General features: G+C 52.0%; 1 protein-coding gene and 1 long non-coding RNA gene across 4 annotated transcripts; one reads left to right on the top strand and one right to left on the bottom strand.

Annotated features, from left to right (window-relative positions):
* Positions 1 to 606: 606 nt before the first annotated feature.
* LOC133753777 (uncharacterized) lies at positions 607 to 2,515 on the bottom strand. Its single transcript, XR_009865083.1, has 3 exons — positions 1,718 to 2,515; positions 1,404 to 1,497; positions 607 to 780 (listed from the first exon to the last, which is right to left on the bottom strand). It is a non-coding gene; the product is annotated as an uncharacterized LOC133753777 (long non-coding RNA).
* On the top strand, positions 1,538 to 19,864 carry TFAP2A (transcription factor AP-2 alpha). 3 transcript variants are annotated; one of them, XM_062184498.1, is made up of 8 exons: positions 1,538 to 1,828; positions 6,314 to 6,367; positions 6,533 to 6,748; positions 9,875 to 9,926; positions 11,818 to 12,049; positions 14,301 to 14,419; positions 16,276 to 16,417; positions 18,095 to 19,864. In XM_062184498.1, the coding sequence occupies exons 1-8, from the start codon at positions 1,778 to 1,780 to the stop codon at positions 18,381 to 18,383; spliced, it is 1,155 nt and encodes a 384-aa protein (XP_062040482.1). In that variant the 5' UTR covers positions 1,538 to 1,777; the 3' UTR covers positions 18,384 to 19,864. The 3 variants fall into 3 exon arrangements, with proteins under 3 accessions (XP_062040482.1, XP_062040470.1, XP_062040476.1); XM_062184486.1 differs by having other exon boundaries at positions 6,314 to 6,748; XM_062184492.1 differs by lacking the exon at positions 1,538 to 1,828 and adding an exon at positions 4,276 to 5,126 and having other exon boundaries at positions 6,314 to 6,748.
* The last annotated feature ends 1,366 nt before the right edge of the window (positions 19,865 to 21,230 follow it).

Here is a 21,230-nt window from a genome sequence, read left to right as displayed (position 1 = left end):
AGGGTGTGTGAGGTGTGTGTGGAGGGGGGCTTCCTCTTTTTGCCTCCCTTCCACCTGTTAGAGAACCCATTGGAATTTGCTAAGCTTCCACTGCCCTTAGGGGATGCAGTGGGGGAACCTGGAGAATTTGCGAGACAGGCCCAGATGGAGGAGCTCCTTGGGAGAGCAACTCTAAGAAGTGAGCCATTGCTTTTGGGAGAGGAGAGACGGTGCCTTTCACGGGGAGAAACACAAACAGAAACCTTTTGTGAAAGCCAAATGGAAATGTTCAGCTAGAGTACTGAACTACTATGCATTTTGGAGTATCACATTAGGTTTTTCCTTTTCTTCCTTTAAAAAAAAAGTCGCTAAAACAGAAAGGGAAAACAACAAGAGGCCGGAGAAGCCAGCTGGCCCCTGTGTGGAGCCCGGGAGGGAGCTCGCACTGGCCAACTTGGACAAGGGGTGGTTGGGGCCTCCGGGTTCCTCCTCAGCCGGGCAGCGCGCCGCCAGCGCGCCCGCGTTAGTAACATCAAATCATAAAGGAACTCTCCCTTCTTTAATTAAAAAGGGGAATCTTGGGAAAACTGGGGCAGATTAACACAGAGAAGAGATGGTTCCCAATGATTTATTTTGATGCGTGCATGACGCGGTATGTAGACTTGCAGGCGCATGCGAGCCTGTAATTGGGCTCCACTCCAGAAGCGCTGTGCCTCTCCACAGCTCGGTCTTCTGGCCCACGTCGTACCCAGGAAACCTTAGCCCAGAACCCAAGCTGAACTGTCAGTTGCTTCTAGTTTCCTGCAAACGGGAGGGGGGAAAATCATTTAACCCTTGGAGCTCTCAAGTAACCTCTTCAGGATACAACTTTTATTTTATATGCCGCAATTAAGGGATCGCGAACCCCAGCCGAGCGACTAGAGTTGTCTGGCAGAATCTCCAACCTGGGGGGGTGGGAGGGGACCCGGGACCGGCAGCGCTAAGCCAATAAAACTCCTGAGGCTGCGGCCCCGGGAAGGTAACTGCCTGCCGGAGCGGAGGCGATCTCTCGTCGGGGGAAAAAAAAAAATCCTGGAGTGCCTTCTCCGGTCTTGGTGGTTATGTTTAATTGCGAAAGGGATAATGATTTCTAATGAAATTGGACGGGGCCGAAAGGGCAGCTCGGAGCGTGGTGGCGGGGCGGGGGGTGGGGGGGGGGCAGCGCCGCTGCTGGGACCTAGAGTACCCTCTGCTGGGTTTTGGAGAGGACATCTCAGTCCACTAGGAAGCGAAGACAGGGCGAGGGGAGTGGGACGAAATTGGGTAGGAACGGGTTTGGGGGGCGCTGGCGCAAGGGGACAGAGGCGAGGCTTGGTGGAAGGTGTCGGCTGGCAGGCAGGTGTGCGCCCTGGGAGCGAGTTCCCGGCCCGGAGAGGCCTTTATACCTGGGTCGGAGCAGCCGGCGGCGGACTGTGGTACTGGCGAGCAATTGGACTATTGTTGATATGCTAATGAGGCGATTAGGCTGTTGGTAAAGCGCTGGAAAAGGGAAAAGTTTCTACCATTAGAGGGAGATCTCCGAGCGCACACGGGAGCTCTTTCCCGTCTCTCCTCCTCCTCGCCCTTTTCCTCCTCGCCCTCCTCCTCCTCCTCCTCCTCCTCCTTACCCTCCTCCTCCTCCTCCTTGCCCTCCTCCTCCTCCTCGCCCTCCTCCTCCTCCTCCTTCGCTCACCGCCCGCAGCCGGCACTTTGCGCTTACCCAGAGAGTAGCTCCACTTGGCTGCCGGGCGGAGAGGGGCAGATCCATTCACGCCGATCCATGAAAATGCTTTGGAAACTGACGGATAATATCAAGTACGAAGACTGCGAGGTAAGCGCGGCGCCGGCTCAGTCATTCCTGCGACCGCAGGCTCGGAGCTCGACCCTGTTCCCGGGGCAGCCAGCTGCGAAATGCGGGTGGGACAAACTTTCCCCAGTGCAGCGCCCGCCCCTCGAATTCGCGCGAAGAACGCGGGGGAGCAGACGGAGAGGAAGCATCTTTCGCTTCCCTCCTTCGAAGCCCGTGTCCCACTTTCTCTCTCTCTCTCTCTCTCTCTCTCTCTCTCTCTCTTTGTGATCAGCTTTGGCTGTGCCACAGAGTGGGCGAAGAGAAGAGCATGGTTTTGTTTTTTGTTTTTGGAAACAATTGCAGGCACTTGGGCACGCTCCTGTCTCTTCCAGGGGCCCAAGTCAGCAGGAAGAGAAAGCAAAGAGAAAAACCCCCGTTTCCCTCCAGGTTGCTCTTTGATCCTTAAGATTTTTTTTTCTTTTATTTCTTCTCTGTCCTTGCTTCCACCCCCTCCCCCTTCCTAAAGAGGTTCTCTTCTCGGGTTTGGAGATGGCCCCCCGCACGTTTCGCTCTGAGCTGGGTCGCACCTCCCTGTAAGCGGGTTCAACTTCGGAGCACCCATCCCGGCTGCGGGGCTCTGTGTTTCAAGAAGTTCTAAGCAGCGTCTCCCTCCGAGCTACCGGGTGCGCACTCCCCGGGGGCGGGGTAGGATGGGGGAGAAGGCGCTGCGTGCAGCCCGCCTGGCCGCGGGGCTCCCCCCGCCCACCCCGGGTGCACCGGCCCCTGCACCCACCCGCCGCGCGGCTGCATGACCGTGGGAATCTCGGTGCGGCAGCGGGCCACGACCACCTTTGGTGCCGCGAGCCCGACGGGCCGGGAGAGCGCGTCGCTTTGGAGCCCAGTTGAAAACCCAGGATCCCCAGAGCTGGACTTCTTGGGGCAGCCGGGAAGGCCCACGAGCGGCCGACCCATACCCACACACCCACAGAGGCGCTGGGAGCCGGCCTCAAGCTCCCCTCGCAACCCCCACAGAAATGAGTCCGAGGATGGGGCGAGGCCCAGGGTAAATGGGTGGCAGTGGAGACTTTTGTTATTTTGCCTTTCATTCGCTTTTTGTCACTGGGAGCTGGGCAAAGGGGTGTGCGGGCGGGCGCCGCGGCGGGGGTCTGGTCTTCCCTCGAAATCGGAAACTGGGTTTGCGCGAGCGATGTGTCACCCGCTCCCTCCTTTTCTTCCTGTAGACTGTTAGTTTTAAACGTTTCTGCTTCCAGACCCTGCTCCTCTTCTCTTGCCTGCCCTCCCCCTGGTGGATGGGGCGCCGGGTGTCGTCCCACGGGGACAGGCGTTTCTCTGCGCGCGCGGGGAGGGGCGCAGGGACCCCACGCAGACCGGTCGCTTTGTTTTCGGGACTGGGGTGGGGATGCGAGGCTTTGCGGGCAGGTTGGAACGGAGCGGAGTCCCTCGGTCTCCTAGGACCGGTCACTTAGTACGGGTCTGGGCCCTGTCCCGGAGGCCGAAAGCAGCTCCAGGTGCCGGCGCCCTGAGCGGCCGCGGGGCGAACCTCAGCTCGGCTCCAGGCACCGAAGGGACAGGCGCTCCCCTGGCAGGACCCTGTGCCGGCGCGAGTGAACGTGAGAGTGAGGCCAAAAGAAAGGGAGAGAGAGAGAGAGAGAGAGACGACAGGGAGCGGCTGCAGTCCGGGCTGTTCCCACAACTTTGGCGGCAGCGGGCGGGCGCTGGAGCGGGGTTTCACAGCCGGCTTGGAGGCGGTCGGGTTCTGCCCGGCTCTGCAGGGACACGCAGGAGGCGAGGTGCCGCTTGTTCCGACAGCCCGGCGGGCAGACTGGCAGCGGCGGCGCGCCGGCAGAGCTAGCCGTGTCATCCGGGGGTGGGGGTGGGGGGCGGCGGGCGGGAGTGGCCCAGCCAGTCGGACGGGTTTGTGCCGGGAGCCGGGAGCCGGTGCCAGCGGCGCCCGGGCTGGGCCGCCTCGCGTCCGTGCGCGCCCCGGGCCGCCGCGTCTCGGACCCCCCAGCCCTGGAGCGGTGTCGGAGGCCGCCGGAGCGCACGGCCACCGGTGTCCGAGGGAAGCTCAAGAGGAGGGACCCAAGAGAGGGGCCGGTGGAGCTGACACGCGGGCCGGTCCCGGGCGGAGCGCCGGGCTATGGAGGAGCCGCGCGGCAGCGGGCAGCCGACTTCCGAGTCCCAGGCCCGGCTGCGGAGCAGAGGAGTCCGCGGGCGGAGAGGGTCGGGCAGCACCCGGCGCGCCGAGAGCCCGATGGCCGCTCCAGCCCGCGCCGCGCTGCACCCCGAGGTCTGCCCCTGCCTTTTAGGTCCGATTGTCCTCGCTCGCTTCCTCCCCCTCCCCCTCGCCCGCCCCCCCCCCCCCCCGTGCGCTCGGCTCGGCCCCCTCCTCCTCCCTCTCTGCCTCCCGCCCTCCCCCCTCCCTCCCTTCCTCCTCCTCGCAGGCTCTTCCTCCCTCGCGCCCTCCCCTCGCCCACACTTTCTTTCTCACACACGCACGCAGACCCATTCTCGCTCTCGGCGCGCTCTCCCTCTTTCTCTTTCACTTTTGCATGCCCCGCAACCTTTTAAAATGTTGCCCCTTCCCTGTGATTCGCCAGACGCCGCGCCGCGGCCCCCCGCGCGCTCTCCCGCTCCCTCTCTCGCCCGCTTTTTGTCTCCGGCGCTCCCTCTCCCCACCTCCGATTTGCTACACTGAGGCTCCGGTCAATGGACTGCATTGAGAGCCGGCTCCGGCGCGAGTTGCCTCGGCGCTTCACGCTCGATTTCCAGGCATTCTTCCCTTATTAAGTATTCGTGTAATATTAATAGTCATGAATATCTGCTATTAGGAGACTCCAGGAACGCTGCCCGGCGCGGTTATTAGAAGCTGAAGCGAAGCCGCCGCCAAGAAAAGAGGGGGAGACACGGATTAAGGAACACGCACGCACGCACACACACTCACCCACACTTTTTCCCTTTTGGGTTTTTTTTTTTTCTTTTTCTTTTTTATTTTTTTTAAAAAAGAGAACTTTGCATCCTAGCCGATCACGGCGAGATAGAGACCGTGCGTTCGACCAGCTGAAGGCGCCGCGCCGATCGGTGGTTCCAGTTCGGATGGATCCGAGCGAGGCTCCCGCGCTCCGGGGAGCGTCGGCGCCGTGACTCGAGTCCGGGGTGGCGCGCGGCTCTCGGCCCCCTTTTGTGTGGGGCGCGCTCGGGCGGCGGGGCAGCCGGGCGCTCCGGGCTTGCTTTTTTTTTTTTTTTTTTTTTTTTCTTTCCACCCTGACTCGTTACCCCAGACTCTTCGCAGATGTTAGTTCACAGTTTTTCAGCTATGGTGAGTCCCACTCGTCCCCCACCCCCGTCTCCGTTTCCTCGGCGATTCCGGTCGGGCTGCACGCCCAGGGTGCCTCCGGGGCACCCCCCTTCCGTTCGCGTTTCCTCCCCTTGCTTCCCTTCTTTCTCTAGCTCCTTCCCACCCTGAAACCCAGCGCACTGCCGCCCACCCGCGCCCCGGCTCGCCCTCTCCGCGCGCACAGACCTACCCCGCCGCCGCCGCCGCCGCCTGCCCGGGCGTGCTCCGCGGCGTGCTCGCCTGGCTGTCCTCGCGTCCCGAGGTGTTCTCAGCATTGGATGCTTAGTCCGTCTGCAGGATGGGGGGGAAAAAAAACCAACCGCAGCCCGGTGCGCCCCTTTTACCCCCGGGGCCTGAGGCTGCACCTTTGCGGGTTCGCAGAGCCCCGCAATCAACTCTCTCTACCCGTTTTTGCGAGCGAATTGCAGTGGAGGAACCTAAAATCAGGCGTTTCTTTCGCCCTTCGGGGCTGGGGTGGAAGGGGCGGGGGTGGGGTGGGGAGGGGGCCTCCGCCCCGGGGTGCTCCTGCCCGTTGGAAATCCAGCGAGGCCCGCATCTTTCTGTTTGAAACCTCGACTCGAAGCACCCCGTCCCCCCTCCGTATCCCATCTAAATCGACCCCTTGGAGAGGAAAAGCCAGAAAGACCCCCGATCTGGCCGAGAAAGCGCGCCCTAAGCTGGTAATCCCAACGCGTGCTTTCGTTACAGCCCCCCTGCGAAATATGTTTCTGTTTAAGCCGTCGTGAAATGGTAATGGTCTTTGAAGGTTGATGATTTTTTTTTTTTAATTCCCCCTCCTCCAAATAAATGGAGGAGAGTAAACCACGCCAGACAGGTTCAAACCCCGAGCCGCTTCTGCCGCGTCCTGGCGGGAAGGGATGTTGTTGAAGATTTTGCTCGAGGGAGGTTTCCCACTGCGATTGAACGGGGTGCACCCCGGGAGGCCCCCTTTTCTGCCTGTCCCCCCTATGCACACACATACACACCCTGGGACTGGAGCGCCCCGAGAGCCTCCGCAGTGATGCAGTCCTCAGCCGTGTGCGGCGGGGCACGGGCCTGCTTCCCTTCGCGGGCGTTCCGCGGAGCGCGCAGCCGGACCGGGCAGGCTTTGCCGAGTGGACGCGGGGTGCCCAGCCCAGCCTCACCTCTGGTTCTCCGCTCTCTTCCAGGACCGTCACGACGGCACCAGCAACGGGACGGCACGGTTGCCCCAGCTGGGCACTGTAGGTCAATCTCCCTACACCAGCGCCCCGCCGCTGTCCCACACCCCCAATGCCGACTTCCAGCCCCCCTACTTCCCCCCGCCCTACCAGCCTATCTACCCCCAGTCCCAAGATCCTTACTCCCACGTCAACGACCCCTACAGCCTGAACCCCCTGCACGCCCAGCCGCAGCCGCAGCACCCGGGCTGGCCCGGCCAGAGGCAGAGCCAGGAGCCTGGGCTGCTGCACACACACCGGGGGCTGCCGCACCAGCTGTCGGGCCTGGATCCTCGCAGGGACTACCGGCGGCACGAGGACCTCCTGCACGGCCCACACGGGCTCGGCTCAGGACTCGGAGACCTCCCGATCCACTCCTTACCTCACGCCATCGAGGACGTCCCGGTAAGAGGCCCCGCGCCAGGACACGCGGCGCAAGAGCTCGCCAGTGCCCGGAGGAGACCCCGGGACCCCGCGGGCTGGTGGGTTCGGTGATGTTTCCCTTATAATAAAACACTTTATTTTATTTTGGAGGCTCTTGGGGGTATGTGTGTGTGTGTGTGGGGGGTGCGCTTTGAGGACCTACACGTAGGGGGTCGAATGAAACAATAATGATTAATAATCGTAAGTAGTTGAGATTTCTGCCTGCAGAACAATGGTTCCTGGAGCTCCCTCGAACAATGCCCACACTGCCTTTTCCACCAGCACAGGGATAAATCAGGCGAATGTCACCATGGGAAGTAAACTGTTTTCGATGGGGAGAGGGCTTAATTCTCACCGCTGGGTCGGGCCTGGGGGTTTCTCCCTGTCCTGGGCAAGATGTTTTATTTAACCCAAAGAGCTTCACTTGGTGAAGGAAACCGTGGAAGACATTCTAAGAGCGTTCTATCCCGAATTTCCAAGCACAAGTGCAGCCCTAAAGTTATACCCACACCCTGTCCTGACTACAGAACAGTAGCAGATCCAAGCTGAGGGGGACATTAAATTGCAGCCTTCTCCTCCTCCTAGGGGTGCTAAGTGGTGACCTCGTAAATCATTAGCTGGGTTCCCAATGCCTATCAGAACCTGCCACACCCCATAGGAAACATGAAATTAAATGTTTTGAGGCTATTGAGTAATAACGCTATTTTATTTGACTTGTAATTCAGTTATCAATAAATGCAGTTTAAAATGATTCCTACATAAGCATGGTATCAGCACTTTTACTGTTCAGTGTGTGCAAGCCAGGCTATTGATAATTTGAAAATACTTTCTGAAATTAAGTTTAAACCAGTATATCTGCTTCGATTCTATATATTTATGGTTTCCTCCCAACCTTCCTGAAATGGAATTAGAGCGAGCCAATAATTTTATTAAAGCTGTAAAGGCTTCTGTGAAAGCTGCCTTGGAGAGGAAACGTATCTGGATGTGATTTTTGCTAAAATGCTATTTCAAATTACTGCATCAAATATTGCAGCAGTATGTCCGTTGACAGTTTAATGATTACTGCATTAGATGGAAGGAAAATGGTCAGATGAACTTACCTGCTTGCTTGGTGGATTTAAGACATTATTTAAGTTCCAGAGGAAAATAGGAAATTTATTACATCATTCATTTGATCCAGTTAATCACCGAAATTTGTTGGTTCTAGTTAGTGACCTTGCATGGAAAACTGGAAAGTAGGTACCTGATTCAGCATAGGGATTAGTAAGCCACAGGCATTGTGTGTGTGTGTGTGTGTGTTTCATACTTACATGCTTTTAAAAAGTGGTACTTAGCAGTGCATTTTAGGAGTCAAATGAGAGGAATAATACCTTACAAAAGAGCACTTTAGAAAAAGAACTGGAAATTGTGATCATTTGAGTTCCCTTCCCAAAGAATCTCTTTGAATCCTTTTCCTCACTTGCTCTCTGCAAATATTTGGATTGCAAAATAATGTTGCAAGCTTTTGGAACTACTGTGGATTAGAATTGCTCTACTTTGCAAAAAAATTTCAGTGGCTGGTGTGAATTCTTAGCACCTGTATAGTCACCCTTTGTGGTGAAATTGGTCAGTAGAAGAAATAAACCAAAAGATCAAATAAAAACAAGGAAACCCAGTTGCTGTTCTTCCTTCTCCCTCCCCCACCTCTAAAGAAGAAAATTCTTTCAAAGGAATTTGGGTCAGCAAGGGGGTTGTTTTCAATTTTCCCATTGCTGCAACAGTTAACCTTTAATAAGAAAGGCTGCTGAATATTTAAGAAAATCGAATCAATGGTGAAAATTATTTAATCATTAATATCTCAGTGGGGTTTTAAACTTAACAGTCTTCCCTGTAAGGACAAGAGCTAGAAATAATACAAATAAAAGTATTATGCCACACTGCATTTCCTTTATGGGTTTAGGGTACATGCATAAAGGGATCATATTTCCCCATATAGTTAAAACACAAGAACTGCAGCAGTAGTCATTTCTGAACATTTCTCAATTTAATTATACTTAAATCCAGAAGCACTTTAGGCAAGTTACAAATGAGAGCATTGAGTATAATAAAACCTGTAATAAAGCAACTTAGTACCATCCACCCGGAATCATTGCGATCAGGCACAATTAACAGGAGCATAAATCCAAGACAGAATGGAAAATGTTCGAATCAGTATTATTGTTGGACAAAGACTAGAGAAGGAAGTAATAGTTTTTTAAATGGTAATGCCTGTGTTTGGTAACGATTGCGAAATCTTCTATCTCAGCAGCCCTGGTGCTAATTTGTAAACACAGCCAGACATTATATCGCCTGTCAGCTTTCTGCATTAGAAAACATGATTTCATTTTACTTTCTAATCACGCACGTATATCCATCCATCTGTAAGAAAAGAGAGAGGAGAGAGGGGGAAAGAAAATCCCATGCCAGTGACAAACCTACTGCTGGACAACAGGAAAGCAACCTCAAAGGGGCTTTTTTGTTTCTTTTTGATCATTTTCATATTGTTGTCATTTCCAATTTAGGCAGTAGTATGTTCTTTAAAAATCATTTCTAGTTTTCTGCATGTGAAGGTGTGCATAGGTGTTTACTCTTTATCATATGCCCTAAATGGTCTATACTACTCTCCTCTTACTCCCACCCCTGTCATTTCTATTGTGTTTCTCTGGCTTTTGCTGCCTGAAATACCGGAATCTGTAAAGTCCGAAGCCGCTTAGGCGCCGAACTAAAGCCAGGTGCATTTCTAGAGGTTGAGCCAACTGTGAGAAAGACTAGGTGCTCCAAAAGTTGATGTAATTTCCAAAAAAAAAGTTTATTCCCCACCCCCATCTCCTTCCAACGTGGATTGTTTGGGGGGTGGGGTGGGAGGGAGGGAATGGGGAGGAGAAATTGGCCCTGGATGTGCAGTGAAACCTCTTGAGTTGCAAAGCCCCAAATTCCAATAAGCCAAGATGAGATGTTTATATATAAATGTCATTATACGGGAGAGGGAATTTCGATTCTACACCTTCCCCTCCCCCCATCTTGCAGGGAATATTCATTTCCTTTTGTTTTGATTATACACTTACATCCATGTGTATCCTTTTGTTGCAGCACGTAGAAGACCCGGGTATTAACATCCCAGATCAAACTGTAATTAAGAAAGGTAAGCCATTTCCTTCTGCATTCCAAGCATGTCCTTACAGGCAGAGCGCCATTTAAAAGAACTTGCAGAGCTGTATTTATTTTTTCAAATAGGATTTCCTAAAGGCTCAGAATTAGCAAATAGATAGGCATGGAACAGCAATGCTTAAATAATCGGCTTTCAGTATCTTGGTAATGGCAACAGGCTAGCTTTGTTCTGAATCATGATTTGACCGTTTAATTTCGTTTAATGGTATCTGGACAAACAGATGAAATGTGCAACAGCTGAACTGGTTTGGAAGTGGCATTTCGATTTTGGAATGTTTTAATAATTTAGATAATCCATCGTGTGGAGTTAAGGCCAAAAGTGTTAAGAGGTGTATGATGCTACAATAGTGCAAATGATTTAGCATTACTATTCAGTACGATAATAAAAAGCACTCAGCAAAGGAAAAAACTTTCATTTCCTTCAGTTTCTTGTTAGCTGTTTAAGTTTTAAAACTTCGTGAATTAGGTTAACAAAAATTTAGTTTTTGAATAAAATTAGCATCTTGACGATGTCAGGATTTAGTTTATTTGCTCAGAACAGAAATTGTTGGAAGTGTCAAGTGATTTGATGGATTTGTAATTTATATTGTGTTTAGTGAGTAGAAATAAAGTTTCCTGGATTAAATGCTGTTGACTGTTGGTAGCAGCTTTTTTTTTTTTTTCTTTTTTGGTTATGGTGGCAATATTACATTTCGGGATTCTAAGCACCACCAGAGGATGATGCTATATAAAACTGTTCTCATTTCTAACCCCGATCAGTGTATTGTTAGCTAGTTTAAAGTTTCATTTTTTGCACCTGTGAAGTCTTTGTCACGTCAAATTAGATGTGCAAGGGATAAATCTTGGGAGATGCTCTTTCCAAGTCGACATGATAATTGGCTCTTTTATTAGTAATCTCTCAAGAGTTCGTTTAACTCCTATTGTCTCTATTAGCCTCCCCAGAGCTATTAATGTCACAAGTGATCTATCCAAAACCTACAGACCCCCACCTCCCCACCCAGCCAGAATATCCCCATTAAAGAACGCACAAGGAGCCCTATGATGCAATTCTGTGCGTACTTCACGTCTCCAGTGTGGAATGCTTAACTACAAATGCATACCGTGCTCAAACGGTTGTGAACGTGAACTGCACTGGTGCTGAGAACATGTAGCCCATTAGTTAAACTTTGTGCTGCTGCTGGATTTTTTCTAACGATGGGGGGGGGGGGGGGAGGTGGTCCAACACCGAAGAGCTGGTGGTTTTGGCTAAGAAGAATACTGAGTATTTCCTCCTCCTCAGTGAAGGTGTTTAAGGCGAGAGGGGCAATTAACTACTGCCCCTAAGGGACGCACATGGCTAGTACTGCAAGCCTGGTCCTCTTCCCCCTTCCTCCTACTGGGATTGCAACGCATCTCCAAAAGCGACTTCTTTTTGAGAGCAGCAGCCTGGTACCCTCACCGAAACGCCCCTTCCCTGGCTGCTCCAGCCGGCCAGGCTGTCGGCCCGGGTCAATAAGCGGTCTTGGAGGCCACGTCTCCCCGACTCCACACCCCTCGCCCCGCAGAAACCCGAGAGGGCACTGGACCTGCTCTCGGCTGGCGACCCCCGCCCTCGACCCCGCCCCTGGCCCAGGGGGTCACTGTTTCCCCGCCCAGCTCTGGACGGCACGGTCGGCGGCGCAGGGGGCGCGGGCAGGGGCCAGGCCGAGACCCCGGGGCCGGAGGGAAGACTCCAAGCGCAGGGTCGAGCGATGCTGGCAACGGTGGGGGGGAGGGTTCGAGTCTCAGAGCTGGAAACAAGGGGGGGTGCGGCGCCAGCCTGGGCCCGGCCCGGCAGGATGTGGGGGTACCCTCGACGCCCACACGCGGCCCCTCTGTCTCCGCAGGCCCCGTGTCCCTGTCCAAATCCAGCAGCAACGCCGTCTCCGCCATCCCTATCAACAAGGACAACCTCTTCGGCGGGGTGGTGAACCCCAACGAAGTCTTCTGTTCAGTTCCGGGTCGCCTCTCGCTCCTCAGCTCCACCTCGAAGTACAAGGTCACAGTGGCGGAAGTGCAGCGGCGCCTTTCGCCGCCCGAGTGTCTCAACGCATCGCTGCTGGGCGGAGTGCTGCGGAGGTGAGGCCCGCCGCGGCCCGCGGCCGGGGGACGCACTGCGCCTGCGCCGGCGGCGGCGCCCCTCCCTTCCAGGGGAGGGAAGGGGCGGGGAGAAGGGCGCAGGAGCGAGGGGGTGGGGTCTGGGGCGGGGCGAGGCGGCGCGCGCCTGCGCTCTCCGCCGCCTTTCCGCGCGCGCCCCAAACGCCGCCGCGCGCTCGCAGGACTCGCCGGTGCCCCGCCTCCGCGCGCACGCGCAGCTCGCCCGCCGCGGGCTCAGTCCCGGCCGCCGCAGCCGCGGGGCGCCGTGCAGCCGCCTTTTTGCTCTCTGTACAGCCCTTGCGTGCCCAGCGAAACTTCCTCTCGGGCTCCTCGCTTTGCCTGACCCCTTGTAGAGCCTCTGACAGCTGTACCCCGAGCAGGGTTTTAATAGAACGGCTTTGACTAGAAGAAGGGAGTAGTGGTTCCCGACAAAGACACCGCCTTGCCCCCCAGCCTCGGGCCAGAGGCGCTGGCATCTGGTGGTCGCACTGCCCCGACCCCTGCAGTGTGCCAGGAAGCGTGCGAGGCACGTTTTCCCACCTTGCGTGCCTGGTCCAGGCCAGGGCCAGAGCCTCTCCTCACCCCTGCAGGGCAGGAGTCCCCCCTCTCCTGGCCCCTCTGCTCACCCCTGCAGGGCGGGAGTCCCCCCCTCTCCTGGCCCCTCTGCTCACCCCTGCAGGGAGGGAGTCCCCCCCTCTCCTGGCCCCTCTGCTCACCCCTTCAGGGCTGGAGCCCCCCCTCTCCTGGCTCCTCTCCTCACCCCTGCAGGGCGGGAGCCCCCCCTCTCCTGGCCCCTCTGCTCACCCCTGCAGGGAGGGAGTCCCCCCCTCTCCTGGCCCCTCTGCTCACCCCTGCAGGGCGGGAGCCCCCCCTCTCCTGGCTCCTCTCCTCACCCCTGCAGGGCGGGAGCCCCCCCCCCTGGCTCCTCTGCTCACCCCTGCAGGGCAGGAGTCTCCCCTCTCCTGGCCCCTCTCCTCACCCCTGCAGGGCGGGAGCCCCCCTCTCCTGGCCCCTCTGCTCACCCCTGCAGGGCGGGAGTCCCCCCTCTCCTGGCCCCTCTGCTCACCCCTGCAGGGCAGGAGTCTCCCCTCTCCTGGCCCCTCTCCTCACCCCTGCAGGGCGGGAGTCCCCCCTCTCCTGCCCTAAGATTTTCTTCCCTGGGGTCGTGGAGGCCAAGCGCCTCCCCTCAGGGCAGGGTTCTCCCTGTTGTGGGCTTTCACTCCCAGGGCTCCACCCAAATGGCCATGTGTGGGTCTGGGATAGTACGCGTCTCCTCTTTGTCCTGGGGTCCGTCCAAGAACTTCACTGTTTTGACCTAGGATGTAGGGCCCCACAGTTCCGCGGTGGTGGGAATGCCCCATCCGAAGCCTGGAAGGTTTTAGCATCCCGTCTTCCCTCATTTTGCTTTGCGCTTGTTAAGGCTCCGTGGACTCGGATCTTTGCTCTGCCCTCTGCTGTCCCCTCCCTTCCCCCACCCCCATACTGGAGACTGTTTACCTAGGGGAGTATAATCTAATCCACACAATTAAAGAGCACTTGAGTAGGGAATAAAATCTGAAATTAATTAATTTGCTGTTTTATTTAAACAATTTATCTTAACCACTTTCTGATGATGGGAGTCTATGTAGACATCTATTTAGAACTGTCTCCATTGTCTGAAATCAGCAAGTTTTTGAAGACTGATATCAGCCGGTGACGTTGCCAGTGGGGCTGGTGACATGGCCTGTAAACAGTTGGTGAAATGCATTTCCCACTGGGGCTCGAGCCAGAGCAAGAAACGTGAGAGTGATGATAACTTTGGTTACTCTGAACAACCTAACAGCAGATCTCGCAAAAACCAGTTAAAGACTCCATTGGGATTTGTGTGATTGTAACAACAGGAAAAATATACAGTAATCAGCTAAACTCGAGAATTCCTCAAGCCCTGGAGATCGGCCGTGGTGGGTTGTTTGTGGCTCTTCTTTACAGAGTTGGGAATCAGAACTTCCCAACCTGCCAGAGTAGTTGCAGTAATAAGTGAACACGGGATGCTTTCCAGTGTAAGCAGCATTGGCATTGCTTCTCCTGATCTTTCTGTGTAGCCTTCCTTCCTTGGTCCCCATCCCTTAAATGTTTTGGGGCTAAGCTTCTGTTTCCCACAGTACATTCTAGGAAGCTTTCAAGAGAACTGCAGAGGGTTGTAGAGCAACTCGATGTCTTCTAAATCCCTTCCTTGCATGTATTTGTGTGACAGGGCGAAGTCTAAAAATGGAGGAAGATCTTTAAGAGAAAAACTGGACAAAATAGGATTAAATCTGCCGGCAGGGAGACGTAAAGCAGCCAACGTGACCCTGCTCACATCACTAGTGGAGGGTAAGCAGGCGAATCCACTCGCTAACTGGAAAGGGAACTGCTTTTGGGGGAAGTGGATGACTTTTAGTGGCCAGATGTTTGGTTGTATTTTGTGTGAACTGGGCAGCTTCATTTTTCCAGAGGCATATAGCCGGAAGTGAAGGGAATTCTAGCATGCCAAACAACTATTTGCAAATACTCCTGTTCTCCTTCCTGCTTGCCTTCTCCCTCAAAATTACACCTCCCTCGCCTGATTCTGACCTAAACAATGTGCAAATTTAAGAACTGCACATTTTCCAAGTTCCTGTCTCCTTTCAAGAGCTCAGCAGTAAATCACTTAAGTTATTCTGACATCTGCGTTTGAGAAATGCGTGACCACTACTTCCTGAATTAATTTGGGAATCTTTGACCTGCATCCTGATTTAAGACCGTCCTGAAAGCTCAGGGTTATATGCCTTTTAGGTTTTTGTTTTCCAAGCATATTCTCCCTTATCTCTTGTTTAACTGTGCTTCTCTCAGGGAGAGGAAGAAAAGTGAATAATTTCAGACTTGGATTGTTTGGATATGGAAAAAAAAAAAAAGAATGAAAGAGTGTAAGCATTGCCAAAAGTTCCTCATGGCAGTTTTTAAGACACACACACACACACACATACACACACCCTTCCCAGCACCCCAAAACAAAAAGCCCACCCTGTCCTCGCTTCTTGCTCTACAGTATGAACTGTCTCCAAAATCCACTCACATTCCTGCTGCCTGTTATATTTTCAGATATTTAACTGGCTGACGTTTGGCTGTGTTGGAAGGAGAATAGCTCTCACATTTTTTGTCTTTGTGTCCTATTGTAAAAGTCTCCTGCTAATAAAGAAGAAAAAAAGGGCACTTACATTTCAAGCAGATTTAAAAGTAGCAGTTATATTTAAAGAAGTAATTTTTCTCTTATTTACACTTTGGATTTGAGAAGATACATTGCAGCTGAGTACAGGTTCTTTGTAAATTTCTTCAAACTGATGTTTGGTAGTCGTGGAAAATATGATAATAATGTGACTGCTTGAAACATCAGCAATTGTTCAGTGCCAGAAAGTCAACTACAGTAGCATTATATTAAAAACAATAACAGTCTGTAGAGGAGCCACTGTTCGTACCCCCGGAGAGTTGTATACCAACAAAATGGTAGCGGTGGCCTCGGGTGTAGCGTGAGACCTGGTAGGGCTTGGGGGCTGATGCTGTGGCAGGGAGGCAGTTTCTGGAGAACTGTTATTGTTTGTGATCCGCTCCATTTTATGGAAACAAGCTCTGCGGAGAGAGCTTTGATGCTCTAATTGGCGCATGCGTTCTTCCGGAGCTGGAGCTAATGGCAGGAAGCCCTGCAGTAAAAACCAACTGGTTCAGGAAATTAAAACCAAAGATTCGAAAATCAACAACACAGACAGACTCAGTGGAGTGACCCTCAAATCCTTTTGGTTAATCGGGTTGGATGAACAGATAATTATATGTGATCAAGTTAAAATGTAAACCCTCAGTGGTTCCCTTGCAGAAAAGCTCAAGGAGTAATTATGAATATCATTTATGAACGTGTTGATAGGTGTGAGGTTGGAATACAAGAAATGTTTTAGAAGAGAAGTGGGGGAAATGCCATTCAGTTGGTGAATGGGGTTTACATTTTCAAATCTTGGCCTTGTAGGGACCAGTGGCTATTTTCTCCTGATAAAAGCATCCATCAGTCCTTCAGAGGAGGGCACAGAATCCCTGAAATGAGAGAACAAGTTGTTTGTGTTTGCTTCGGCCTCTGGGTTAAGGAAATCAGGGAGCGGGGAGGGAGTTTTGATCCTGACTCTTCCTCCTCTGGCCCTCACCTCCCATCTCTCCCCTCCTACCAGGAGAAGCCGTCCACCTAGCCAGGGACTTTGGGTATGTGTGCGAAACTGAATTTCCTGCCAAAGCAGTAGCTGAATTTCTCAACCGACAACATTCCGATCCCAATGAGCAAGTGACAAGAAAAAACATGCTCCTGGCTACAAAGTAAGGCATTTCCCTGGGCAGGGTCTGTGTCTCCAAGTCAGCTTTGCTCTCTCCTTTCCTCCTTTTATGCTAATCAGCTTTGTGTGGTCAGTGTTGAAGCTGCAGCAGTTTTAAGACCAGGATCCCTGTTGTAGGGGAGCCTGGGGTGGGAGTGTTTGTGCCCTCCCATCTTTCCTCTGTCTTCTGTTCCACTATTGCTCTCTTTCCTGCCCAGAAGTGGGGTAGGGTTGGGGTTTGATGGGAAGCTGAGTGCAGGTTTGTGGCTGTGCTGTTTCACAAAGATCAGAATGAAATCCTCACACGGGTGACAGGTTCACCTCCATCAGCTGTTGTCTCCTATCAACATGTTCTCCAAGGACAAAGATTAAGCATTGGCCTGCAAAATGGGCGAGGCAGCAGCCGTCCTAGTTTCAACCCTACTCCCTTATTCCATTTTTCACCTTCCTTTTCCCTCCCTGTTCAAAAATGCCACACACACACACACACACACACACGCCCCTACCCCACAAGTTTGAGCCTACAGGCGACACGTCAGAGGTTTCCGAATGGCCCAAGTTATATTCCCACCGGTGCCTGGGCTGAATGGGCTTCTCCAGGTGGTGTGTGAAAAGAAAATGACTGTTTTGATATGTTTTCTGGAAATTAAAAGGCTTGTTTGGAAGCCCTTAATTATCAAAAGTCCATGTCACAGAAGGCAGAAACAGAGGCCTTGGGCGGGGCAGGGTTTCTGGCCCCAGGACATCAGCTGGCCTTGGAGGAGGAAAGCAGCCCCCCCCCCTCCCCCAGGCCAAGCTGCTGCTACCTCCAGACAGCCTAACTCAGGGCGGTGCTTCTGGGGGTGTGGAGGCCTCCTTTCTAACTTTTCCAAACCTGTTCAGGAATTCCAACTTTTCCTCTTCCCTTGGGCTTCTGCGCCTTCTAAATATATATTTTTTTCTCTTTTAATTTTTTAGGCTCACAGGGGGTGGGGAGAGGAGGGGTGGGAATGAAGTGCCTATTTCTTCTTCCCCGAACCACCTAGAATTACTGCCGAGTAACGGGGTTCCTCAAGCCCATTATCTCTGAAAGGCAAAATCACCCCCAAGTAAAGATTTTTGCCTTTTTGAATAATCCCAGAGTTTTGCCCTTTTCTGTCTGGATTCAGCCTGGTTTGAGTTGGAGCTGAATGGGAGGGGACTTGACTGAGGTCTCCCTGGAGGAGGGGGTGGCGAGCCAGCCCAGGATATTTTTGCACGGGAAGCCTCAGGGGGCGGGGCGGGAAGCGTGCATGGAACTGGGGAGATGCTGTGTTTCTACTTCAGCTCTGGCTCTCTGTGCGTCTCTCCCGGTTGTGGGATGTCTTCTGAGTCTGAGATGGCTTGGTGTCAGTGAGGAAAGGTGGGGTGGAAGCTTGGCACGAGTGAGAAAGGGGTGCCTGTGTGTGTGTGTGTGTGTGTGAGAGAGAGAGAGAGAGAGAGAGAGAGAGAGAGAGGAACAGCATGCCTTGGGGGAAGACCAGCCGGCTGAGTGGGTGCTGAGAGGGGCCTGGCTTCCATGCGGCCACCCTCAGTCGGTCCCAGGCAGGCAGAGGTCACCGCAGGGGGAGGAGAGGTGTGCTCTTGGCTACCGGTGCCGCCCCAAGCTGAACCTCACCTCCCTCCCTCCCTCCCTCTGTCTCTCTGCTCTCCTGTGCTGCAGACAGATTTGCAAAGAGTTCACCGACCTGCTGGCTCAGGACCGGTCTCCCCTGGGGAACTCGCGGCCCAACCCCATCCTGGAGCCGGGCATCCAGAGCTGCCTGACTCACTTCAACCTCATCTCCCATGGCTTCGGCAGCCCGGCCGTGTGCGCCGCGGTCACGGCCCTGCAGAACTATCTCACCGAGGCCCTCAAGGCCATGGACAAAATGTACCTCAGTAACAACCCCAACAGCCACACGGACAACAGCGCCAAAAGCAGCGACAAAGAGGAGAAGCACAGGAAGTGAGCAGGTGCAGTACCGCTCTCCCCGCCGCGGGCCCCCTGCCTCGACCTCCCCATCAGCGCCGACAGCCCCTGCCCTCTTGTGGCGCCTGAGAGAACGGAACAGGCCGTGAAGCCCGCCGAGAAAAGTTCTGTTTGTGAACATTTTTTTTTTTTTTAAATCAACAACAGCAACAAAAATAAATAAATAAAAACTTTTTTTCTAGAAAAAATAACATAAAAATTAAAAAAAAATTATATGAGCTTCATGGGACTGAATCACCACCTTCCCTTACACACTCCAGATTGTAGCCATACTAAAAGAATAATAATAATAAAAGGCAAAAAGGATAATGACATTTTTATCAGTATTGTGAATAAACTTGAACACAAATACACGAAGTTCCATGTCATGTCTTCAGTTGTAGAAGTTTTCCCTCCTCAAGGTAAAGCGACCAACTTGAACTCTGGCAACACGATTCAGTTCTATAAGGGAATCAGTGTTCACGACTCTGTATATATTTATTTATGTGTAATTTAATGGGAATTGTAAATATGGTGAGTCTGTTTTAAGCCTTTTTTTTATTTATCTGGTGATCTCGTTTACCTCTTGTTTAGTGGGTTTTGAATCTTTCCTATTAGTTCTTCATTGTGGTTCATGGTACTTACTTAGAATTCCAAGGTTTGGGGAACTTTTTTTTTTTTTTTTCCTCCCCCCTCTGGGATTCATGAATTTAGCCCTGTTGTAGCATGTTAAAGGTGACAATGAAACAGCTGAACAGATTTTAAAAAGTAAAATAAAATTTTATTTATAATTAGTGTTACGTTTAGCTTTTCATTAAAATGAAAGTAAAAAGTGATACTGGACCCCAGGATGATTTTTAAACTTGAGTGGTTTGATAACCTTTCTGTGTATCATGGGGAGGAAAAACAAAAGTTTATTTTATTCCACTGTCCTCCCTTGAAACCATCATTTGAGCAATAAATGGATATTGTCTTTAAACCAAGGGTTAGGGATTCTCTCTCTCTCCCTCTCTCTGTTTCTCTCTCTCTTTTTGTTCAGAGAACTTCAAACGTTTGGGAGCACCTGGTAGTCTGTATTTCGCTGGCCATATTGGAAGCAGTTCTAGTTGTATTGTATTGAGTTGTGCTGGCAGTAGTTTCCATGCCTGTCAATGTATCATAGTCCTTTGTTGCCCAGATAAATAAATATTTGATACGCTTTATGTCGATTTTTTTTTATTCAGTGGCTGTCTTTACCCAGGCGTATTTTTGTTCTTGGCAGTATTTTTTATTCAGTATGGTTACAGTAATTGAGTTTAACTCTCCCTTGCCAATTGCTCCTTGCAATAAGCAGCTGAACCCATTGTTTCCCTCAAGTATAATAAAAACTTACTTTCAACTTGGAGTTCAGAGCAGGGTATCATTTAGATATTCCACTGAGTCTGTATTCAGACAAATGACACAATAAAACCCAATGTATTCTTTTGGATAAAAGATTGTTTGTACTGCTAAAGGAATGACATACTATCTTTTCCTTACTAGAAACATTAATTTTATTATTAAAAATAAAGTTTAATTTTATTTATGTTGTTCCTTTAGGTTTTCATTTGTGTTTTGGAAACCAAAATATTAAAACCTTCAGAACCCAACACTAAGGATGACAAGGAAGCCACAGACCTGGAGACCAGAAGACCCCTCCCCCCCATAACTGCTTGGGAATCTGCAGAGGATAACTGAAATTTCAATTGTTAGTTCACTAGCACGGAGGAAATGCCCACCTCCACCTTCACATGTTCGCTCCTGCTTCTCTGTGGCTGAGACCCACACAGGCGCTGACACCGCCTGTAGTTTTCTGGGAAGAGAAAAGCAACAGTGGCAGGAAAAATTGGGGAGCCCAGAAAGAGAGGGCCCAGTGCCTCTCATTGATTTTAAGATGCTATTTAGAGCCCACTTTACTGCTGGGTGGTTCCTGAGGTCAAAGAGAGGAGTGGAAAGGATGTTGGTCCCTGCCATCTTTGCAGCTTGCCCCTGAAGGCCTGCCCAACCCTCCCCGTCTCCATGGGAGCGCCTCCTAGGTCCTTCCAGAAAATTCCACGTGTTCTCCGCGGTGGGGGGGGAGGGCTCGGCGAGGGGGACTGTGTGCTGAGCTCAGAGAGGGAAGGAGTCAGAGCTTTTGTAAACTGATTTGGAAATTCTTTGCTTTGGAAGTGAGGAGGATTCTAGCTGATTCACTGGAAGGTTGAAAGGAAAGGTGGTAGAAAAAGTATTTAGGGCAGCCAGACTGGACGAGCCTGGACACTGGTGCCTGTGGTTTGACATTGCGAAGGACCAAGGATGCAAAGCATTCGAGGGAGTCCATTTTGCAACCTCCGCTTTCTAATCTCCTTATGGAAGGCAGTGTAAAATCAATCTCGACAGAGGAACGAGAGTTGCTGGAGTCTAAATTCTATTTTCCAAAGCCGGAGAATTCATAACAATGGTGGGTTTAAAAAAAATTCAAATGGAAAGTGTATTCTCAGAACGCAAAGCGGCAATTGTTTTTTAAAGCGGTTATTTATTATTTCCTAGAGAGACTGGTTAACTGTAACGTAGCTGTAACAAAATAATGAGGCGAATGAACCCTAACTGTACATACTCTTGACAGAAATGAAATGCGCACAGCATCATAGCAGGTGAAGTGAAGCATTGTCTATCAGGGCTGTTTTTCTTGGCTGCATCTCAGATTGTGTGGGGGACCCTAACCTCAGGCACAATCGCATTCATAAACAGCCATCCATTGCTGCGCCTTCTCCAATGACACATAAATACTCATTTTAAAACGAAAACAATCTTATTAAATACCATTCATTCATATCTGGATTTACAGATG

Source organism: Lepus europaeus, chromosome 3 (assembly GCF_033115175.1).
Source record: "Lepus europaeus isolate LE1 chromosome 3, mLepTim1.pri, whole genome shotgun sequence".
NCBI classification, from domain to species: domain Eukaryota; kingdom Metazoa; phylum Chordata; class Mammalia; order Lagomorpha; family Leporidae; genus Lepus; species Lepus europaeus.
The sequence above is the reverse complement of the archived record's forward strand: the minus strand, read 5'-3'. Positions and strand labels throughout refer to the sequence as shown.

Bases quoted from the DNA above. Each gene is read 5' to 3' on its own strand.
- TFAP2A (XM_062184486.1), top strand. From the start codon at position 1,778: ATGAAAATGCTTTGGAAACTGACGGATAATATCAAGTACGAAGACTGC. The intron at 6,749-9,874 runs GTAAGAGGCCCC...CTTTTGTTGCAG, and splicing joins ACGCCATCGAGGACGTCCCG to CACGTAGAAGACCCGGGTAT. The intron at 12,050-14,300 runs GTGAGGCCCGCC...TTTGTGTGACAG, and splicing joins CTGGGCGGAGTGCTGCGGAG to GGCGAAGTCTAAAAATGGAG.